At 50.7% G+C, this 18,198-nt stretch overlaps 9 protein-coding genes across 9 annotated transcripts; 4 read left to right on the forward strand and 5 right to left on the reverse strand.

The window, feature by feature from the left end:
- Positions 1 to 253: 253 nt before the first annotated feature.
- On the reverse strand, positions 254 to 1,869 carry ALTATR162_LOCUS5431 (uncharacterized protein; the record flags this gene model as incomplete). The annotated part of the gene is made up of 7 exons (XM_043313050.1): positions 254 to 832; positions 881 to 1,191; positions 1,241 to 1,403; positions 1,453 to 1,495; positions 1,672 to 1,689; positions 1,749 to 1,788; positions 1,839 to 1,869. 7 exons carry the CDS (start codon positions 1,867 to 1,869, stop codon positions 254 to 256), a joined length of 1,185 nt encoding a protein of 394 aa, XP_043168985.1.
- Positions 1,870 to 2,017: 148 nt separating this feature from the next.
- On the forward strand, positions 2,018 to 4,784 carry ALTATR162_LOCUS5432 (uncharacterized protein; the record flags this gene model as incomplete). Its single annotated transcript, XM_043313051.1, has 3 exons — positions 2,018 to 2,035; positions 2,082 to 2,194; positions 2,246 to 4,784. The coding sequence occupies 3 exons, from the start codon at positions 2,018 to 2,020 to the stop codon at positions 4,782 to 4,784; spliced, it is 2,670 nt and encodes an 889-aa protein (XP_043168986.1).
- Positions 4,785 to 5,477: 693 nt separating this feature from the next.
- ALTATR162_LOCUS5433 (uncharacterized protein) lies at positions 5,478 to 6,248 on the reverse strand (the record flags this gene model as incomplete). The annotated part of the gene is made up of 1 exon (XM_043313052.1): positions 5,478 to 6,248. One exon carries the CDS (start codon positions 6,246 to 6,248, stop codon positions 5,478 to 5,480), a length of 771 nt encoding a protein of 256 aa, XP_043168987.1.
- A 1,626-nt stretch (positions 6,249 to 7,874) lies between these two features.
- Positions 7,875 to 9,182, reverse strand: ALTATR162_LOCUS5434 (uncharacterized protein; the record flags this gene model as incomplete). Its single annotated transcript, XM_043313053.1, has 3 exons — positions 7,875 to 8,198; positions 8,256 to 9,013; positions 9,071 to 9,182. 3 exons carry the CDS (start codon positions 9,180 to 9,182, stop codon positions 7,875 to 7,877), a joined length of 1,194 nt encoding a protein of 397 aa, XP_043168988.1.
- A 188-nt stretch (positions 9,183 to 9,370) lies between these two features.
- On the forward strand, positions 9,371 to 10,028 carry ALTATR162_LOCUS5435 (uncharacterized protein; the record flags this gene model as incomplete). Its single annotated transcript, XM_043313054.1, has 4 exons — positions 9,371 to 9,544; positions 9,593 to 9,793; positions 9,955 to 9,961; positions 10,012 to 10,028. 4 exons carry the CDS (start codon positions 9,371 to 9,373, stop codon positions 10,026 to 10,028), a joined length of 399 nt encoding a protein of 132 aa, XP_043168989.1.
- A 257-nt stretch (positions 10,029 to 10,285) lies between these two features.
- Positions 10,286 to 10,885, forward strand: ALTATR162_LOCUS5436 (uncharacterized protein; the record flags this gene model as incomplete). The annotated part of the gene is made up of 1 exon (XM_043313055.1): positions 10,286 to 10,885. The coding sequence occupies one exon, from the start codon at positions 10,286 to 10,288 to the stop codon at positions 10,883 to 10,885; it is 600 nt and encodes a 199-aa protein (XP_043168990.1).
- A 70-nt stretch (positions 10,886 to 10,955) lies between these two features.
- ALTATR162_LOCUS5437 (uncharacterized protein) lies at positions 10,956 to 12,278 on the reverse strand (the record flags this gene model as incomplete). Its single annotated transcript, XM_043313056.1, has 3 exons — positions 10,956 to 11,727; positions 11,787 to 11,916; positions 11,972 to 12,278. 3 exons carry the CDS (start codon positions 12,276 to 12,278, stop codon positions 10,956 to 10,958), a joined length of 1,209 nt encoding a protein of 402 aa, XP_043168991.1.
- A 588-nt stretch (positions 12,279 to 12,866) lies between these two features.
- On the reverse strand, positions 12,867 to 14,267 carry ALTATR162_LOCUS5438 (uncharacterized protein; the record flags this gene model as incomplete). Its single annotated transcript, XM_043313057.1, has 7 exons — positions 12,867 to 13,159; positions 13,221 to 13,257; positions 13,313 to 13,442; positions 13,494 to 13,559; positions 13,607 to 13,798; positions 13,852 to 14,023; positions 14,081 to 14,267. 7 exons carry the CDS (start codon positions 14,265 to 14,267, stop codon positions 12,867 to 12,869), a joined length of 1,077 nt encoding a protein of 358 aa, XP_043168992.1.
- A 1,182-nt stretch (positions 14,268 to 15,449) lies between these two features.
- Positions 15,450 to 16,330, forward strand: ALTATR162_LOCUS5439 (uncharacterized protein; the record flags this gene model as incomplete). Its single annotated transcript, XM_043313058.1, has 4 exons — positions 15,450 to 15,766; positions 15,817 to 16,015; positions 16,092 to 16,202; positions 16,250 to 16,330. The coding sequence occupies 4 exons, from the start codon at positions 15,450 to 15,452 to the stop codon at positions 16,328 to 16,330; spliced, it is 708 nt and encodes a 235-aa protein (XP_043168993.1).
- Positions 16,331 to 18,198: the final 1,868 nt, after the last annotated feature.

Here is an 18,198-nt window from a genome sequence, read left to right on the forward strand (position 1 = left end):
GCGACCAGCGGTCTTCATAATAGATTAATACCAAGTTATAGAACTATAAGCTGTGACATGCTGTTTTAGCCCAAGCCCAGATACGCGTCGCCTACAGTGGCCCCATGGCGGCGCGACATTACAGACATATGAGAACCGAAAATACGGAAACAGAAGGGGAATCTTGAAGGAAGAATGTGGAGAATTAGTGCGACCATGCTGAATCGCTGCACCATCTCTGCTCGTGCAAAACCACCAACGCCTAAGAGTGCGCCTAGCGACGGCCGTGAGAGCGGTTGATGCTGCCCTGGAGATTGTCCACCTCGCCCTCAAGACGCTTGATCTCCGCGTGGCTGGCCTCAAGGTCCTTGTTGAGGCGGTCACGCTCAGCGATGAGCTTCTGCTCCCATTGCCTGAAGCGCTGCTCCTCAACCTTGACCTGCTCGGTGAAACGCTTGCGGAGCGCCTCTTCCTCCTCCTTGAACTTGGGGTTGTCCAGCTTCCTTGGGCGCGCCTCGCCAAACTTCCTCGTCTCCATCTGACCAGCGCGGTAGGCCTCGTAGTGGTTCTCTTCGGTGGTGTGGATGAGGTCGAGCATATGGGTTCGGATAAGGATAGCGCGAAGCTTCTTGAAGTCGCAGTGCTCCTCGTTCTCAACTTCGGCAACACCCCAGGCGTACTGGCGACCCTTGACTGTGCGGCCGTCGTTGGTCGAAACGTCCTTCTCGGAACCGATGACAGAGAAGGGCATGGCGTCGATCAGACCGCGTGCGTGCTGCATGGCAGCAGCGTCATCGTCCTCGAGCGGGGGAGTGTAAATCTTGATGCCCTGAGCATCAATCACTTGGCGCACCTGAGAGCGGTCAGTATTTGCTGGTATTATCCAGATGGGTCAACTTACCCTCGTCTTGAACTTGGCTAGGTCTGATGGGCTCAGTGTGTCGGCCTTGGCTACAACCGGGATCAGGTTGACGCGTGTGCACAGCTTCTTCATGACCTCAATGTCCAGGGGCTTCAGGGTGTGGCCGGTGGGGCGGATGAAGTACAGGCAGGCGTGAACACGGAGATCGATCTTATCAGAGCGGCGCGGTTGTTGCTCCTGCAGCATGTACGACTCGTGCTGGTCGTCAAGGAACTCGATGATGGGTTGCCACGAGTCGCGGTTGTTGACGTAGTCACCGAAACCGGGGGTGTCGATAACGGTAAGGCGCACTGGTGGTGTTAGAACAGATGATAGGTTGTAGCATGGGGCTTTGCATACCCTTGAAGAACTTCTCCTCGAGCTCAGCCTTGGTGATCTCAATCTCAACCGTCTTGTCCATCTGCTTGTGGTGTCGTCGCTTGTGGTCGGCATAGTTCTTGATGGTGGTGGAGAAGAGGGTGTTGATGAAGGTAGTCTTTCCGAGACCAGACTCGCCAGCAACCTGGAGGGGTTAGATTGGTTGTGGTATCGTATCGGTATCATGCTCGTACCATTATGGTGAAGGCAGCACCGCGCTTCGCAACAATCTTGTGCCTGTGCTACGTTAGGGCCGACGCTGCGTGTCCGCTTGGTGGATAGTACCTCTGGTTCGGCAGCTGCAATGCACGTTAGCATACGAACTGGAGACACAGCTTTAGTGAATGGTATACGTACGTTGGCAATGCCAATGGGGGACGCGGATTCAGCCATTGTGCAGATGTGTGGTTGACCGCTGGTATGTATGGGGTCTGGGTGGTATTAGCTAGCTGAACTTCGATAAGAGGTGGTATGCAATGTGCAGACATACGTGAATGTAGCCGATGGAGAGCAATCCAGTAGTGAGGTTACTGAAAGGCGTGTGGTATACGGTCTGGTGAGGAGACGTGGTGGTGTAGACAATTTGGGTCCCCTTTCTCAGAGTCGCCCATTCGGCAAGCACTGACCCTGAACGGGGAAACCGCGACTAATGCAGGCTACTCCACTAGCGCGTCCTCGGATGATCCGAGCTTCGAAAAAGTTCAAGATGCGACCACGCCCGCCACGACATGACGAGACTGTAGCCAAGATATATTGAAGATGAAGACTGACTTTCAGGTGAGTCCAATGCTGATAAGACGATGTTCGCGACTGACTTGCATAGTTCTCCAACCTGCTGGGTACCGTCTACAGCAGAGGCAACCTTCTCTTCACACCAGATGGCACATGTCTGCTATCGCCGGTTGGTAACCGCGTCACTGTATTCGATCTTGTGAAGTAGGTGTTCATCCGCGACTTGCAAGCTGGATATGCGCTAACCATGTTCAGCTCCAAATCACATACACTTCCGTTTGCGCACCGAAAGAACATTGCACGCCTTGCCCTCAACCCTCGCGGAAACCTCCTCCTCTCCGTCGACGAAGATGGTCGCGCCGTCCTTACCAATGTCCCTCGTCGCATCGTACTCTACCACTTCTCTCTCCGCGGCGAAGTCACTTCGATCGCTTTCTCGCCCTCAGGCCGGCATTTCGCAGTAGGCATAGGAAGGCAGATTGAAGTATGGCACACACCCTCTACTCCAGACGTTGCAGACGGCGATTTAGAGTTTGCGCCTTTCGTGCGACACCGCATATACACAGGACACTACAATAATGTCCAGAGCATAGAGTGGTCGAGTGACTCGAGGTTCTTCCTAAGCGCATCCAAAGATATGACGGCGCGGATATGGAGTGTAGACCAGGAAGAAGGCCACGCGCAGACCACACTGGGTGGACACAGACAGGAGGTAGTTGGCGCATGGTTCTCCAAGGATCAAGAGACCATCTACACAGTCAGCAAGGACGGAGCCTTGTTCGTATGGAAATACATGTTGCGGTACGATGCGCCAGCCGACGCCGATGACAACGACGACGAGAACCTGCAGTGGGGCATCGCGGAACGCCACTTCTTCCACCAGAACAACGCGCACGTCACATGCGCCAGCTTCCACCCCGAGTCGAAACTACTCGTCACAGGCTTCTCCCACGGTGCCTTCTTCATCCACGAGCTGCCAGAGTTCGCTCAAATCTCCAGCCTCAGCATTTCGCAAAATGACATTGACTATGTCGCTATTAACAAGACCGGAGAATGGCTGGCTTTTGGCGCTTCCAAGCTCGGACAGCTGCTTGTTTGGGAATGGCAGTCGGAATCATACATTCTGAAGCAGCAGGGACACTTTGACTCGATGAACACAATCGCATACTCGCCAGACGGCCAACGGATAATAACGGCAGCAGACGACGGAAAGATCAAAGTGTGGGAAGTCAATTCCGGTTTCTGTGTCGTCACATTCACTGAACACATGGGTGGTGTGACAGCCTGCGAATTCGCGAAGAAGGGCAACGTCTTGTTCACGGCCAGTCTTGATGGTTCCGTCAGGGCGTGGGATCTCCATCGCTATCGTAACTTCCGCACATTCACAGCTCCCTCAAGACTTTCATTCTCGTCCCTAGCCGTTGACCCGAGCGGTGAGGTCGTCTGCGCAGGCTCCATCGACTCTTTCGATATCCACATTTGGTCCGTTCAGACTGGCCAGCTGCTCGATAGGCTGTCTGGTCACGAGGGCCCTGTATCGTCCCTGGCATTTTCCCCAGATGCAGGCACGCTGGTGAGTGGAAGTTGGGACAGGACTGTCCGCGTCTGGAACATCTTTGCTCGCACGCAAACAAGCGAGCCGCTGCAACTCATGGCGGACATTCTATCCGTTGCTTTCCGACCTGACTCAAAGCAAATAGCCGTCACGACCCTTGACGGACAGCTCACATTTTGGAACGTGTCCGATGCCGCACAGGAGAACGGGCTCGATGCGCGAAGGGATGTCTCTGGTGGTCGCAAGATGTCCGATCGACGAACAGCAGCCAATGTGGCAGGCACCAAAGCTTTTACGTCGGTCAAGTACAGTGCAGATGGTACGTGTGTACTAGCAGGCGGCAACAGCAAGTACATATGTCTGTACGATGTTCAGTCCGGCGTATTGCTCAAGAAGTTCACTGTATCCGTGAACCTTTCTCTTGATGGCACTCAAGAGTTCCTCAACAGCAAGCTGCTCACAGATGCCGGGCCACAGGGTCTTATCGACGACCAAGGCGAGGCGTCAGACCTGGAAGACCGTCGGGATACAACACTCCCTGGCGCGCAAAAAGGCATTGGCGCACGGAGAACACGACCTGAGATACGAGTACCCGCTGTCGCATTCTCGCCAACTGGCCGAGCGTTCTGCGCTGCTTCAACAGAAGGTTTACTAATCTACTCACTCGACAACACGTTCCAATTTGATCCGTTCGACCTAGACATTACCGTCACCCCAGCCACAACTCTCGAGACTCTTGCGCAAAAGGACTATCTCAAAGCGTTAGTAATGGCCTTCCGCCTCAACGAGCGCAATCTCGTCCGTCGTGTATACGAGGCTACACCCGTGAGCAACGTCGCTTTGGTAGTCAAAGACCTGCCTTCAGTCTATCTAGGCCGTCTGCTACGATTCGTCGCTCTCCAGGCTGACGAGTCCCCACATCTTGAGTTCAACCTGGTGTGGATCGAGTCACTCCTCAGCAAGCATGGCCGATGGATGAAGGACAACAAGGGTGGCCTTGAGGCTGAACTAAGAAGTGTCGAGAAGGCTGTTCGCAGGATACAAGCTGAGCTGGCCAGGCTGGCTGATGAGAATGTATATCGCATTGAATATCTTCTGGCACAGCCACCAGAGAAGAAAGAAAAGTCGGCGCAGCTTGATTTTGGGGTCAAAGCCATAGCAGATGGGATAACGGATGAAGAGATGGTTGATAGCGACGAAGGCGAAGACGTTGGCGAGTGGCTGGGATTTGAAGAGTGATACCATTGTACGAATACGAATCTTGACGAATTGTTTTATTGAGGGACCCCCTGTCGGACTGTGATTACGACGATACGAAAGAGCGCACACATTCCACATTGCACAACGCAGTAAAACTGGCCCTGAATGTACCCATTATCGTTAAATCAATGTATTGACAAATCAAACGATGGTGTTTCCCTTCAGGATAGATTATGGCCAGGTCGCTCCTCCAGCCCTCTGATTATCCATGCTGGAAAGCGCCCTACTGGCACAACAAAGCAGTCGCGAGGCTTGCTAACCCCAAACAAACCTCTGCTGGTCCTACCATATCATACCTCACTCAACGTATCCACTCTATCGAAATTGCGCTGTCGATTCACAGCTACTCTCACATCGCCAAACTTCATCAACTACTACTGTCTATCGTCTTGGCGAGGATAGCAATGCGGAAACGAATGGAAGCCATTAGGGTCTGTTCAGACGAAGTCTGTGGAGCAATAATCCCAGAAGGGTTCGCTAGTGGAGGAGGAGACTTGGTATTTGTCCGGATAGCGCAAAAATGCTATCATATGTCTTGGATGTTGTCAGAATATTCTACATTTACATGCTAACAGGGCAAGAGGCTACGGATACCTTAACATACAACTTGGACGAAGGTGGGGCCCTTCCACAAGCCAAACCACCGATCAAGCGATGTTGGGAGGCACTCACTTAATAACCTCCACGATGATACCCCCAATCTCCATACCTGTAATCGTATTCGTTGTCTGGAGTGTATCCTGGTGGGTAAGGTCCACCATTGTCCTGGCCTTCATCGTAGTAGGCCGGTAGACGAGGACGTCGTTGAGGAACATAGCCATAACCAGCGTTTCCACCAAAGTCAGGTCCACGAGGGCCCGGATACACATCACGGCCACGGATTGACATACCTCCGAACTGGTCTGTCATACGATCCACACTGCCGTTGTGGCCTACACCACCCGCACCGCCGTACCGCTGGCGTTCCCTCTCCCAATCAAGCCGTCGCTGCATCGGCCTCGCCATCTCTTCATCGTTCCTACGACCTTCATCTAACGCAACCCTCTGCATCTCCTGCTGTAGTCTCCTTGCAACTCCCTCATCCCTACTAGTCTCCATCTCTACCCCTAAACTATCCTGTACTCGCTTTGCTAGCGCCTCGTCACGACTCGTATCCATGATGACGCGCCGTGGGATCAAGACTTGCCCGTCGTAGTTTTCGAAGAAACGCATCATAAAGGCTGCTTTGTCTTTTTCGGAACGGATTTGGGCGAAAGCGCGGTGGAAGGTTGCTTGGGTCTGGGCGTTGGGGAAGTCGAATCGTAAGATGGGGAGGGTAGTATCCCAGCTGGGGAGGGAGGCGGCGGAAGTGGTTATACGTCCGGGTGCTAGCGGGGAGGGAGATGAGTATCGGGAAGTGTTGGGGCGAGGGTTGAGACTGCATGTATTGGCTGGGACACTCATTTTGGGGGGTTTGTTTTGGTTATGGCTGTGAATCTGTTGCGAGTGCGGTTGAGGGTTGCCGTACCAATTTGCAGGGCAGTCAGGAAGATCGAGTGAGGGATTAATAACACTAGGTCTGTCCGGTAGAATAGCAACTGCGCGATAAAGTAGGTGAAAGCTGAATCTGCTGACCCCTTGCGCACGCATGATGCCAAAGTTTGCTTTCACCCGGGCATTGACACACACATGTCTTCCACACTAATGGGATTATGACTTCACCTACCAACATCAATAGACTGAGCGTTTCGAGCGCCACATCAGCAAACGCGTGAGTCTCACTACAGTGTCACTGTTCTGTCACCGAACACCGCAAAGGCTATGGACATCTATCAGAACGCCGATACCGCTGGTGGCAGCAGACATTACTAGTTTCGGTGAAAGTATACAAGCTGCCTTCGCATCTTTCAACAATCTTTTCTCTCCATAAGTCTACTTCGGCAGTGTTCTAAACTGGAATCCAGGGTCTTCATGTTTTCGAGAGCGTCATCGTACGATTCCATGTCCACTTCTGGAGGACTTTTTCAAAAGACTAGGATTACCAATTAATGTTTGAGGGGGCGGTCCCCTCCAACGTCGCTTCTTGTTCGAAAACCAGATATACTGGGGCTACGACTCCGCTCTGAGGGATTGCTGTTTCTCAGAAAGATAATGTCTTTGTTTCAATATCACACAGAAGATCGCTCATGTCTAGATTGTGACTTCAAAGCACGAGTATATTGGTGCTATGGCCTTCCCAGAGATCCAGTGACTCGTTTACAAATTCTGTGGAATCTCGAGATTCAACAAAAGGCTTGAGATCACCAAAGATGGTGGAGAGGCAGTCTCGAGGTCGGAAAAACAAAGTGCTACATCCTTCAAAAATGTTCTCTACGCCTCACGCTCCAGAAACTCAAAACGCGCACATTCCAGGAAAAGTTGTGCAGAGAGGCGGGACTTGTGAGTAACACGGAGAATCTAGAAGCATCAAGCTAAAGCGTTTTATCTCCCCTGCAGTGATCTGGCACTACATACTGAATTGAGTCATACATGAAATCATATCATGGACAGAAAGTGTCACGTTCGTGGTTGATGAAATTCTGAGGTTGCGGCATGCGTCGAGATGTCCAAAGGCAATGAAATATGCTCCAAAAATTCCAACATAAACATACATATGTGCGAGCGTAGCGACACAACGGCCAAACAGGCTGCATGGACCCTTTGTGTGCTTGTAAACTTGCTGATCCCAATATATAACCTGCCCTAGGGTGAGAAATCGTATCATTTATTTCTTAGCAAGTGGCGTGCGGTACCAAAAAGGCTGACAGAGATTTGGTGGACTGAGGAGAGAGAATGGCAATCACTCGTGTCACTCTCTGTTGGTCCAAGGTCGTTTGTCAGAGCTACTGCGAAAACAGGTCGGTTCTTTCAATATGCGGTTGACGTGGGATGGTGTGGCTAATGGTGATCATAGTGGTAGCATGCTGCTTGACTAGCGAGGAGAGGTCTTCCTTGTTCGTTTCAGCACTATGTTACAGTATATAGACTTACATGAAAGGCCTCCTAAGTGTAGAGTTGGTTCTTACACATGAACTGCTTTGTGCTTGCCTCTTATTTGCAAACCTCAGCCGCGTTTTTGATGTAATCTACAAACAATGACTTCAGCGGCTTGCCTTCCTTGTTCTTCGACATGTTCTCCAACGACCCCAGACCTCCCATCAAGACTTCCTCTGCTCTAGCTTCGAACTTCTGTGCCTCTTCTGCCAGGGGCATTTCAGCACCCAGTACCTTGCGAGATGTCTTCAGTGCGTTCCACACAATGAGTACCTCGAGGAGCTCGTAGCAGTAGTCTTTCAGGAATGCCAAGTGTCTGGTGATGTTTTGATGGGCAGCAGATGTGACGCTCGTGCGTTGAGATGTCATGTCGAATGAGTTCTGTAATGACTTGTTAATACCCGTTCGTGTCTGTAAGAAGAGCGTTGGAAACCCTACCATGTACCCGCTCTGCTTCAACGCATTCACGAGACGGTTAGACAACTTCTTGACCTCCTCTTTGTCTCCACCATATCGCTCGGCGAGGACAGCAGCCATCTCCGTCGGCAGCGCAACCACAGAGGGCCTACCCCTCCAGTCACCTTCAGGGAACTCGCCCTCCTTCACAGGCCGCTTTTGAGCTTTGTGGTGCTCCTCGTTATCCATAAGCTCCACGATCTGCTTCGCTTGCTTGTACGCCTTGATTGTATCATCCTCTGCCCAATCGGCCAACGCAGCTTTGTCATGCACACTCCTCAACACCTGTAGCAACACGCCAAAATTGCTTAGGCTCACGCCCGTTGCCTTCGGCCTTTGCAACATCTTCAGGACGAGGTGATTCATGCCCGCCAGATTTAACCTTCTTATGGCTAACTCCTGCCATTGACTTGGGGCCTTGATACCGGCCTCCTGAAATCCCTCCAAGCATCTTACGACATTCTCCCAGTCCTCCTTGGTTTCGCTCTCTTTTATTATCCTTCTGAACGTTTTGAAGCGGTTTGGCAGCTGATTTCGATCGATGTGTTCGAGAGGGAGGGTGACATCTCCTAGGGTGATCTCTACAGGTTCGGCTTCGAGTTTTGCGCGGGATTCTTGGGAGTATACAAGCTTTTGTTGCTCTTTTGTTAAATGCGAGGGGAGAAGGACCTTGGAGTTGAATCTCGAGAGAAGCTCCGATAATTCGGGTTTAGAAGGTGGGAGGAAGTTTGGGAGAGCGCCTTATGTTCGTGTAAGTATGGTACAAAGTAGGAAGGCGATTCGGGAGTGATGCGGACCTCTTGAGCTCACCGAGGTACGAGAGAATGCGCGTCTTGTGCCATTGGCGTACAAGCATACGTTTTCTGATTTCAGCAAGGCCGATTGGCAACTCCGCCGTATTGAATACATGGTGTGATGTGTATCAACGCTCGATGTCGCATCGAATACGCAAAGTCCAGAAATTTGGCGCAAACGCGTCAAACGCGCCAAGCCACATCGGTCATCCTTTTCCCCTCCTCCGACAGGGCCCTCTAGCCACGACTCCAGCCTCAGGTTACACAGCCACATTGCGGCCCCCTCTTTTTCCAGCAAGCGAAATGTTAGCCCCAAGGAGGACCAACCGCTACAGCTGGCTCTTCCCAAGAGCGAAGAACACCAAGATGGACAACGAACAAGCAACTTTCTGGCTGAGCCAGTTCATCGGGAAGAACCTACGCATACATGCTAGCGATGGACGCGTGTTTGGAGGCCAGATGAAATGCACGGATAAGGTAGGCTATGACGTGTGCAAGAGATTGTACTGTGTTGACGTGGTTCAGAACCGTAACATCATTCTTGCGCTGGCACATGAGTATCGTGCACCATCAGCGGAGACGATTCGCAAGGCTGTAGAAGAGTCGGGAAATCCGTCTGCATCCGTAGCCTGGAACAGTCGTTATGTTGGACTGATTGTGGTGCCTGGCCAACATATCACGAAGATTGAGTTTGAAGAGACCACATTTCCAGGCCAAAAGAGTACAGTGACTCTATGAGGGAATCACCAGTGCCGATGATGGAGTGGTAGTTTAAGACATACGCACTCACTTCGAGGTGCGAACGGCCAGCGTGAATGGGAGGAACGCCATGCTTGGAGTGCTCCTTCATGTGGACGCAAGACATGTGCGAAACATATTCGGACCAGTCGTATTGTTAGTATTGTATTTGAGTGTCGTAACAGGGTCTATGCTGACTTTTCTAGGCGGTAACGATACCTGAGGTGAGGGTAGACCGGTCATCGCTGTCTGGTAGCGAGCAGTCACACATAGAGCCATTGTGCAATCCTCAACAATAACGAACATGAGTACTATTGTTGGGGACTGCCAGTGTATCGCTAACCGTCTTTTGTATCTGGGTACATAGCCCTAAAGCCTACAACGATTTCTTTTTGACCTCAAACCACGAACACAATCCATGGGATACTTCCAGCCATTAGCAACAGCACGATCACACTACACGTCGATATCTCCTATATCATGCATACCTCGTGTTATAGTCGGATGAGGCAGGGCTCGTATGGTTCAAACCCGTCCAAGCAGTCGCCAGTCGCCGCAGAATCTGGCCGGGCAGAAGACTTCAGATCCTCTGAGATCGTAAAGTCTCTCTTTCAAAACTCGTCGAAGATCTCCAAGACCCGCAAGCGGTCACGAAAGACCCACCTCAAAGTCCTCGGTCCCCTATCCTCCCACACGACACTAGCGGCTCACCGGGCTGCCATAGCAGCATCACCTCTACTTTCTCTCCCCGGCGAAATCCGCAACATGATATATGCCTATGCTCTCACGTCCGAGACCAAACTTCTAGCCTACAATAACCAGCGTGGTCGGTTCGACGTTTCTAGAATTGGTGCTGGATTGCTGCAGATCTGCCATATGGTTTCGCGCGAGACGATGTATTTGCCTTTGTTGCTGAACACCCTTGTGTTTGGCTCGTCAACAGGAAGTGAGGATAACGAAGAGAGAATGCTGAAATGTTTGGGAAAGATTATCAACCTAGGGTGGGAGATTGGATCGAGAGACGGAGTGGACATCGAAGTTCTTTCTCAGAAGGAGATGAAGATTCTCGATTCGAAGTGATATTCTAAGCATGCTCAATCCTCGCTCAAAGCTTGAACATGCGGCACAACCAAAGCGCTCAGTATATCATCTACATCAAGTCTGCCTCAATGACACTCTCCACCGCCCTCGGATGCCGACTTATATCCACGATCCTGAACCCGGCTTCCTTCAACAACCTCGCCCAATGCTCCTCCGTCCTCTCCATTCCACTCGTACAGTTCATAAGCTGCAAATCCAAAGTTGTCATTAGGTTTGTGGCTCCCTTCTTCGGCAAAACGACCTCGTAAATCAGGAGCTTGGAGTATCCGCGCTTAAACACGGCGGCCACTTGCGAGAACATACGGATGCAGTCCGTGTCGGGCCAATCATGCGGTACAGCATGAAAGAAATAAGCACGCGCGTGTATTTGGGGTTGAGGCGTGAAGAAGTCGTAAGCTTGTTTTACGATCCTCTTGTCCAAGTCTTCGATCGGCATGGCAACGACTTCCGGAGTATCTTGCAGAATGAGCACATCTGCAGGCAGATTCGGATGCTTGTCGAGAAGACGCGAGGTATCAAGACCATGTGCGCCACCAATGTCGACGAAAAACGGTTTCCCGGTGCCTATCTCCGCGCCGTCGACGATACGGTTCGTGTCGTACACGTCTGTCCAGCTCATCTTATGGTTTCGCAGCGCAGTCATCAAACCCATGAAACTGCTTCCCTTGCCCACTGGATCAGCGGCACAAGTAGCGAAGAAATCTTTCCCCCCAGTCATGTCACGGTAGTTGTCCAGTTGAGCAAGGTCGATGGGTTCGCGGTAGTTGTACTTTTTGAGAAAGTATGGGAGGTTGACTCCGGTGGGGACGGTGTGATCGGTACTGGGAATTGCATTAGCGGGTTGCTACGCAGTGAGATTGAGGGATTTGGCTTCACATACCCGCATTGTGTGATCTGATCGGTATGCGATACTGTATCACCGAGAGAAAGCGAGTACGGTGTAGGCTTCCAGGTATCAACATCCGTCTCTTCCAATACATAAAGCGCAGCAATATGTCTCAAAAACCTACCTACATCCAATATATCAGCTTTACCATTCTTCCTCTTGGTAGAAATTACACTCACGCAACAGGTTTGGCTCAGCCTTTGCATTTGCCCACTTTAGCAGCTGATCTAGATGCACCGGTGCACCAGGGTTCTTCTTATCCGCTTCCGTCCATTGCTTCCAGATACCAAGATCGAGGATAGTCTGGATACCAGCGATGAGCACTGGTGTCTCGAATGACAGCCTCCAGCCTTGCTCGAATGGCGTCTCGAGGCGGTTTAGTAGGCGACGGGCTGCTTCCTTGGCCTCGTATCGCTCGGCATCTGTAGAGAACTGTGAGGGCTGGATGGAGTCTAGAGTTTTGATTGTATCTGAGAAGGACGACATGTTGAAAAAACTGCAATTGATTATGAGCTGGTATATAGGGTTATGGACTTCACGAAGGACAACAAGACGGATAGTGGAGAGTACTTATGAGTTCTCAACATGATTCGTGCTTCCTTGTTGTTGACTACATATTCGCAAGCTCACGACTCTTTAGTGCCACTTGCTCAAACCCCTGGTCATCCCACTGTTCATCGCTTACCGCGGACGGAAACAAGGCCTTGGCAGGTGTGGGGTTGCTCAGGGAGTTGATCCTTGGTGTACATTAACATATGTGCATGACTCGGACTATTACTGGGGTGGCCTTATCTTGCGGCAATATGAGCGGCCAACGTGTAATGGTTTTTGAATTATCGTTGATAGCTCAGCTGCCTATGATTGAGACACGAGGTTTCTCTTTGCGACAACGTCAGCGAGTCATGTATCCGTTCATGTGTAATATGAAAGGTGATTTGTAGGATCATAAACACGATCCGGAGGCTGTACGCAACCCCATTCCTCCGCGGAAGGAAGCCAGATCCCGGAGAACAGCGCCAGCCGGCGGGACGTTATGACGGCTCCAGGGGTGATATGCCTCACCCTGTCATTTTTTTAAGCCATGCGTCCAGGATTGCCATCTTGGCTTGTCCCTCGCGCCGAACACCTCCATTGCGAAGGTACCGGAGACAGCATTGGCTCCTTGAACAGCTCAGTGGTGCTTTCTTTGCTGCTTGTCTCAAAGTCCGTCATCTTAGTCTCGATATCCGTCATTTTGTAAATCTCGAAACCGCTCTTCTTCTTCTTTCCTAATGTGCTGGTGTTCGTTCGCGATCGGTGGGAGTCTTTTGATACGTAGCCGCCCGAGGAGTGTCTTGTTGCCCAGGTTTCCGCTCTGAAGAGGCTGTCTAAATGTGGGTGTGAGAAGTCAGTGCATGTCTCACATACAGTTCGTTCAGGGATTCTTACTGATGACGGGTGCGTTCACTGCGAAGATAGATACGATCTGTTGGACGTCTTTAGATTCTGGCAGTGTGGCAAATGGCTGATAGTAGACTTACGGCTTCACGCTGTGCCCATACTGAGGAGAGAGCCACTTGAACGGAAGTGCCAATAGATAGAATGCAGCGAGCGATAGCCATACCCATGACGAAGAGACCGAGAGACAAGAGGAAGATGACCCGAATCTTTCTGTAAGATCGAATTAGCTTTGCCTTCTTCTTGGATAACGGGTGAGCTTACCGCCACAAGCTGATCTTCGCATCCTTTAGCATCCATAAAGGAACGACGAGGAGCAGAGCATCCACCCTACGCCGCGTTAGTTCCAGATTAGTAAGTGTTGCGGATACACCCACAAAACATTTCCGACTGCAATGACGATGTTAATCACAATGCCGGCCGAGCACTCCTTGCCTGGATCAGGAAGAATCTGCCAATTCCTCTTCAGAGGCAAGCAGTGTGTTGTCTGTGTTATGATAGCGGCTATACAGCAAGCAACTGAGATACCGCCTACAGCCTGTACATAATAGTAGAGTCTAGTGCTCCTCCTGTGCAAGAAAGTAAGTATTGATCTTGTGGAGTACGGTTGAATTTAACCTACGTCAAACGAAGAAAGAGAACTATGAGAGAGCCTTTTAGACTCCAGACAAGAAAGATTAAAAAGTAAAAGGAGGCAAACATCGCCTTGGCGCCCTCTCGCATCGACTTTCGCATTGCGGGCGGAAGTGCTTCACGCTGTTCTTGAGACATGGCTATAGGCGCACCCATTATACCTGGTGTATTGTCAGTTACATGTTCTGATTTCGAGATCACTTGTGTTATTGACTCACTGAGATACTCCACCATAACATAGATGAGAGTGAAGAATACCCATGACCAGAACGCGAAAAAGTCGTCCCAGTAAAAGCCTCGCCATCCCAATGTCTTCCATCTCGTGAAGAACCTCGCAAAAATGATGACACTTCCAAGGGCGTATTCGACGCGACACTCTATAAGTGTTGCATTAGGGTCCGACATCTTAGTGGTTCGGTGCAAAAGAAGGCGGATGAGTTGGTACGCTAGACAGCGTTCACTGGGCAGATTGTGCTATATGAAGCGTCCATTCTCTAGATAGTCTGTGGCATAGGAGTACGCAGGGCGTCGCATGCGCAATGCTTCGTACTCTCAATTCGGATAAAGAGAAGCCGATGAAAACTGGGGGAAGGATTTCTTATGACAGGGATCGGGTTGGAGGCAGGAGAACTGAGGGAGGACTCATGATCAGGTGGCTCGTTCTTCATGGACCCGGATTCGGTTTGTTGCGTGTCGATGAGACCCTTTGAAGGAAAGGATGGTCATGATAGAGGTCTCAGTTCGCCAAATCATGGGTTCCTCATCCTTGCTCTTGCTTGAATCGCTTGAGAGTGCATTACGCGGAGGACAGTCGCGAGCTGTGGATGGAGGATCACTCATGCGGAAGAGTGTTGACTCGAGTGGCGTGAGTTACAAGGAATGGTAGGTAGGAAAAGGTTACGGCTCCGGTTGAGGCGCGCCGCCGTTTTGGCGCGAACATGGCCGGCCCATTGCTTTGGTACCTCGCTTGCAACTTTTCAACGCTCAACGCAAATGCATCAGTGTTAGCCTCATGTCAAGGAGCGGCCCATCCCAGCGTCTGCCGAAGGCGGCGTTTCGAACAGCCTTATTTGTGCATGATCATCATATCCGCTTGCAAATGCCGATGTGCGATGAGTTTGCGCTATTCTCCGCATACCTTACAAACGTCTGAACATTCCCGCGACCCCTGCTGAAGGAACAGCTATATGCAACGCGTTTCCGTCCATAACAGGAGGATCGTCGCTACCGATGCCATTTGTTGTCTTCGCCTCGTGCAAGTATGCATACAAATGATAATGTGTTTTGGCATTATGTCTTGGCTCAATCCTTCAGCGGCAATGTATCCTTGAACGCTCAAGGGGCTGTCTCGGAGAAATAGCGCCGTAGGGCTGGGTTCGAACAAAAGTGTTCGGCATGCTCAGCATTTGCGAGTGTGAAAATACAACGCCTGAGTGATGACAACGATTGGTCCGCTGAACTTCGCGAACGTCCAAATGTTAGCTGCTTCGCGGAACCGGGTATCAACGGCTATATCCCCGCTCCCGTCCAAAGTACACGTCTTACCCTTCTCACAGCGCAGAAAGCTTTGTAGAGTCGTATGAAAATATGCTACCACACAATTCAATTGCGAATAACCTTCATGGCAAGACAGTATTGATTACTGGTGCCTCTTCCGGGATCGGTCGCAGTACCGCACTCGAATTCGCTCGTGCATCGCCGCAAAGTCTGAAGCTAGTCGTCACAGCGCGAAGGGTCGACCGACTTCATGCACTTGCCGCGCAAATCAAGAATGAAGTTGGCGATGGCGTGAAGGTTTGCGTGAAGCAACTCGATGTCTCAAGACCGGAAGAGATCGAGGCAATGTTTGGAGACCAAGGCCTGCCAGACGAATTCTGCGACGTGGATGTGCTGGTTAATAACGCGTGTGTATCCCACTAGCAATCCCACTTTCTTCGTTGACAACCACAAAAAGAGGCTTCATGTCTGGCGTTGAACAGGCACCAGACATTCCGGAACATGTAATCCAGGATGTATGGGCGACGAACGTGACGGGTGTAATCAACATGACACAAGCAGTGCTGAAGATTTTCAAAATGCGTCCAGACGGTGGCAAGGGTGATATTGTCATGCTAGGAAGTATCGCGGGGCGAGAGGCGTATATTGGCGGATCGGTACGTGACGGTTGTCGTCCTCCGGACATTGATCTGATCCGCTGGTCCTACTGAACGTGTACTGAGGCGAATACAGATATACTGCGCCAGTAAAGCAGCGGTCCGGGCCTTCACTGAGGGGCTGCGGAAAGAGTTGATCAGCACACGCATTAGAATCATTACAGTAGACCCTGGACAGGTCTTGACAGTAAGTGCCGCAGTTTGTAATCGGACTCGCTGATTAATGGTATACAGGAGTTCAATGACATCCGACATCGTTTTGACAAAGAGAAAGCTGATAAAGTCTATGCGTACGATCTTCGCTCCTTACGTTGAAGCCCAGGATAAGCTTACTAATCGAAGTCCAGAGGTTGCGATCCCCTCACTCCAGATGACGTCGCGGAAGTTATCGTGTTTGCAACTAGTAGGCGGGAAAATGTAGTTGTTGCGGACGTGCTCATGTTTCCGAATCACCAGGTATTCCCTTATATCTGTCATGAATGTGCGTAGGGAAACTGACGCGACCTAGGCATCGGGCATACATATTCACAGAAGCGAGATGTGCCCTTCCTGAGCGGCAGGCACAATTTCGAACCAAATTGCTAGAAGTGATCTCGTGACATTCATTAGAGGTGCTGCATTCTCGAAAGTCGTACCTAGTAGAACTGGTACTCACGCTTTGAAACGCACATGACAGGGGCAATTAAGCCGCACTGAAACATCTCCTCTAAGCATCATCGCGTGATCTACTTCTGCGGCACTGGGTCTATTGGTACGTTCCAATTGCAACATACTTTGTATACAATCGATATATACCCCATTGGACATGGGATCACTTATTGTGAAGTCTTTGAGCTTGTGTATAGCACGGTGATACTGCTTGACCACGGTATTGATCCCAAAGAGATGTTGATGGAGCTCATTGACGCTTCTATCGCAGTAAACGGTATACATTTCCAGGAACACGAGGCCCAAGGAGAAGACATCCGTATTGGAGCCATGGCGTTGCAGGTTATCCAACTCATCGTGCATTGCCTCAGGCGCGGCAGAAAGTCTGCTTGCTGCAGCCGGGGTTGCCGTGGAAGTGTCGTTGCTGAACTCTGGTCGGCGAGATGAACTAAAGTCCGTAAAATATACTGTATCGTAAAGACAAACGATGTTCGAAGGTTTAACATCCTCAAGGTGAATACCCCAAGAATGCATATAGGCCAATGCTGATGCGAGACAATAAAACTATTTGTGTATTTTTAATCGAGCGTTAATCCGCTCCGGAGCCAAGGGGAATAGAGCGCCCATATGTCGGAGAAGTAGGCCCAGATCCTGTTCGCCAGTGGGAAATAGCAACACGTATATCGTGAGACTACTGCCACGAGAGCCCTGATAACAACCCAACACCTTGATAATATGCGGATGTATCAAGGACTTCAAGTGATCTATCTCTTCACGAACGCGTTTCTTATCGCGCTCCGCTTCCTGTCTCATTCGTGAGATGAAGATGCATTTTCTCGCCATGGGAGTACTGTGATTTGGAACAGCAACTTCTTCAACCTCCCCAACGCTTCCGCGTCTTAGAAAGCCTCTTGGTGTGGATGCGACTACTGTCGTTGGTCTTGTCTCCCAGAGGAATTTCTCGGCCCCAACCTGCATCTGTTAGATACGGTTCATAGTTGTCGTAACATACACGCATTCATGAATTGGCCACACTTGCTGAAATTACCACTTTGTAAGCCGGATCGAGTTCCGTGAGGTAACGCCACGAATCTAACATCAGATCTTCCAGCATTGCAGATTTCAGCGTACGGTAAGCCTGTATCCGATATCCAGCAACATTTTCATGGTGTCCCGGTATTACCTGAGCGTCGGGGCCCAGGTACCTTTGTATGTCGACAACGATGACGCATCGTGCAATGTTCTTGCATGGCACAAACCACTCGTGTGTTCGTGGAACATCAGTTCTGGGTCCGGTATACAATTTTTGTTGAGGTTCTAGTGGATTTTGTCCGTATGTCAATGACGTGCCGTTGTTGCGAAAGACTCCCTGCGTCGCTGGGGGTAGCCTATTCATGACTGCGGGCTATCTTCTCTTGGCTCTCGTAGAAAACCCAGCAATCGAATTCCCGGCTTGTTCGACGCAAATATGAACACTAGTCGCGTGGATTTGGGCACGAGCTATACTGCAATGAGTAGTGTGAGGAAAACATCCG

The sequence above is a fragment of the Alternaria atra genome (assembly GCF_907166805.1).
Source record: "Alternaria atra isolate CS162 genome assembly, contig: 25, whole genome shotgun sequence".
In the NCBI taxonomy this organism is placed as follows: Eukaryota; Fungi; Ascomycota; class Dothideomycetes; order Pleosporales; family Pleosporaceae; genus Alternaria; species Alternaria atra.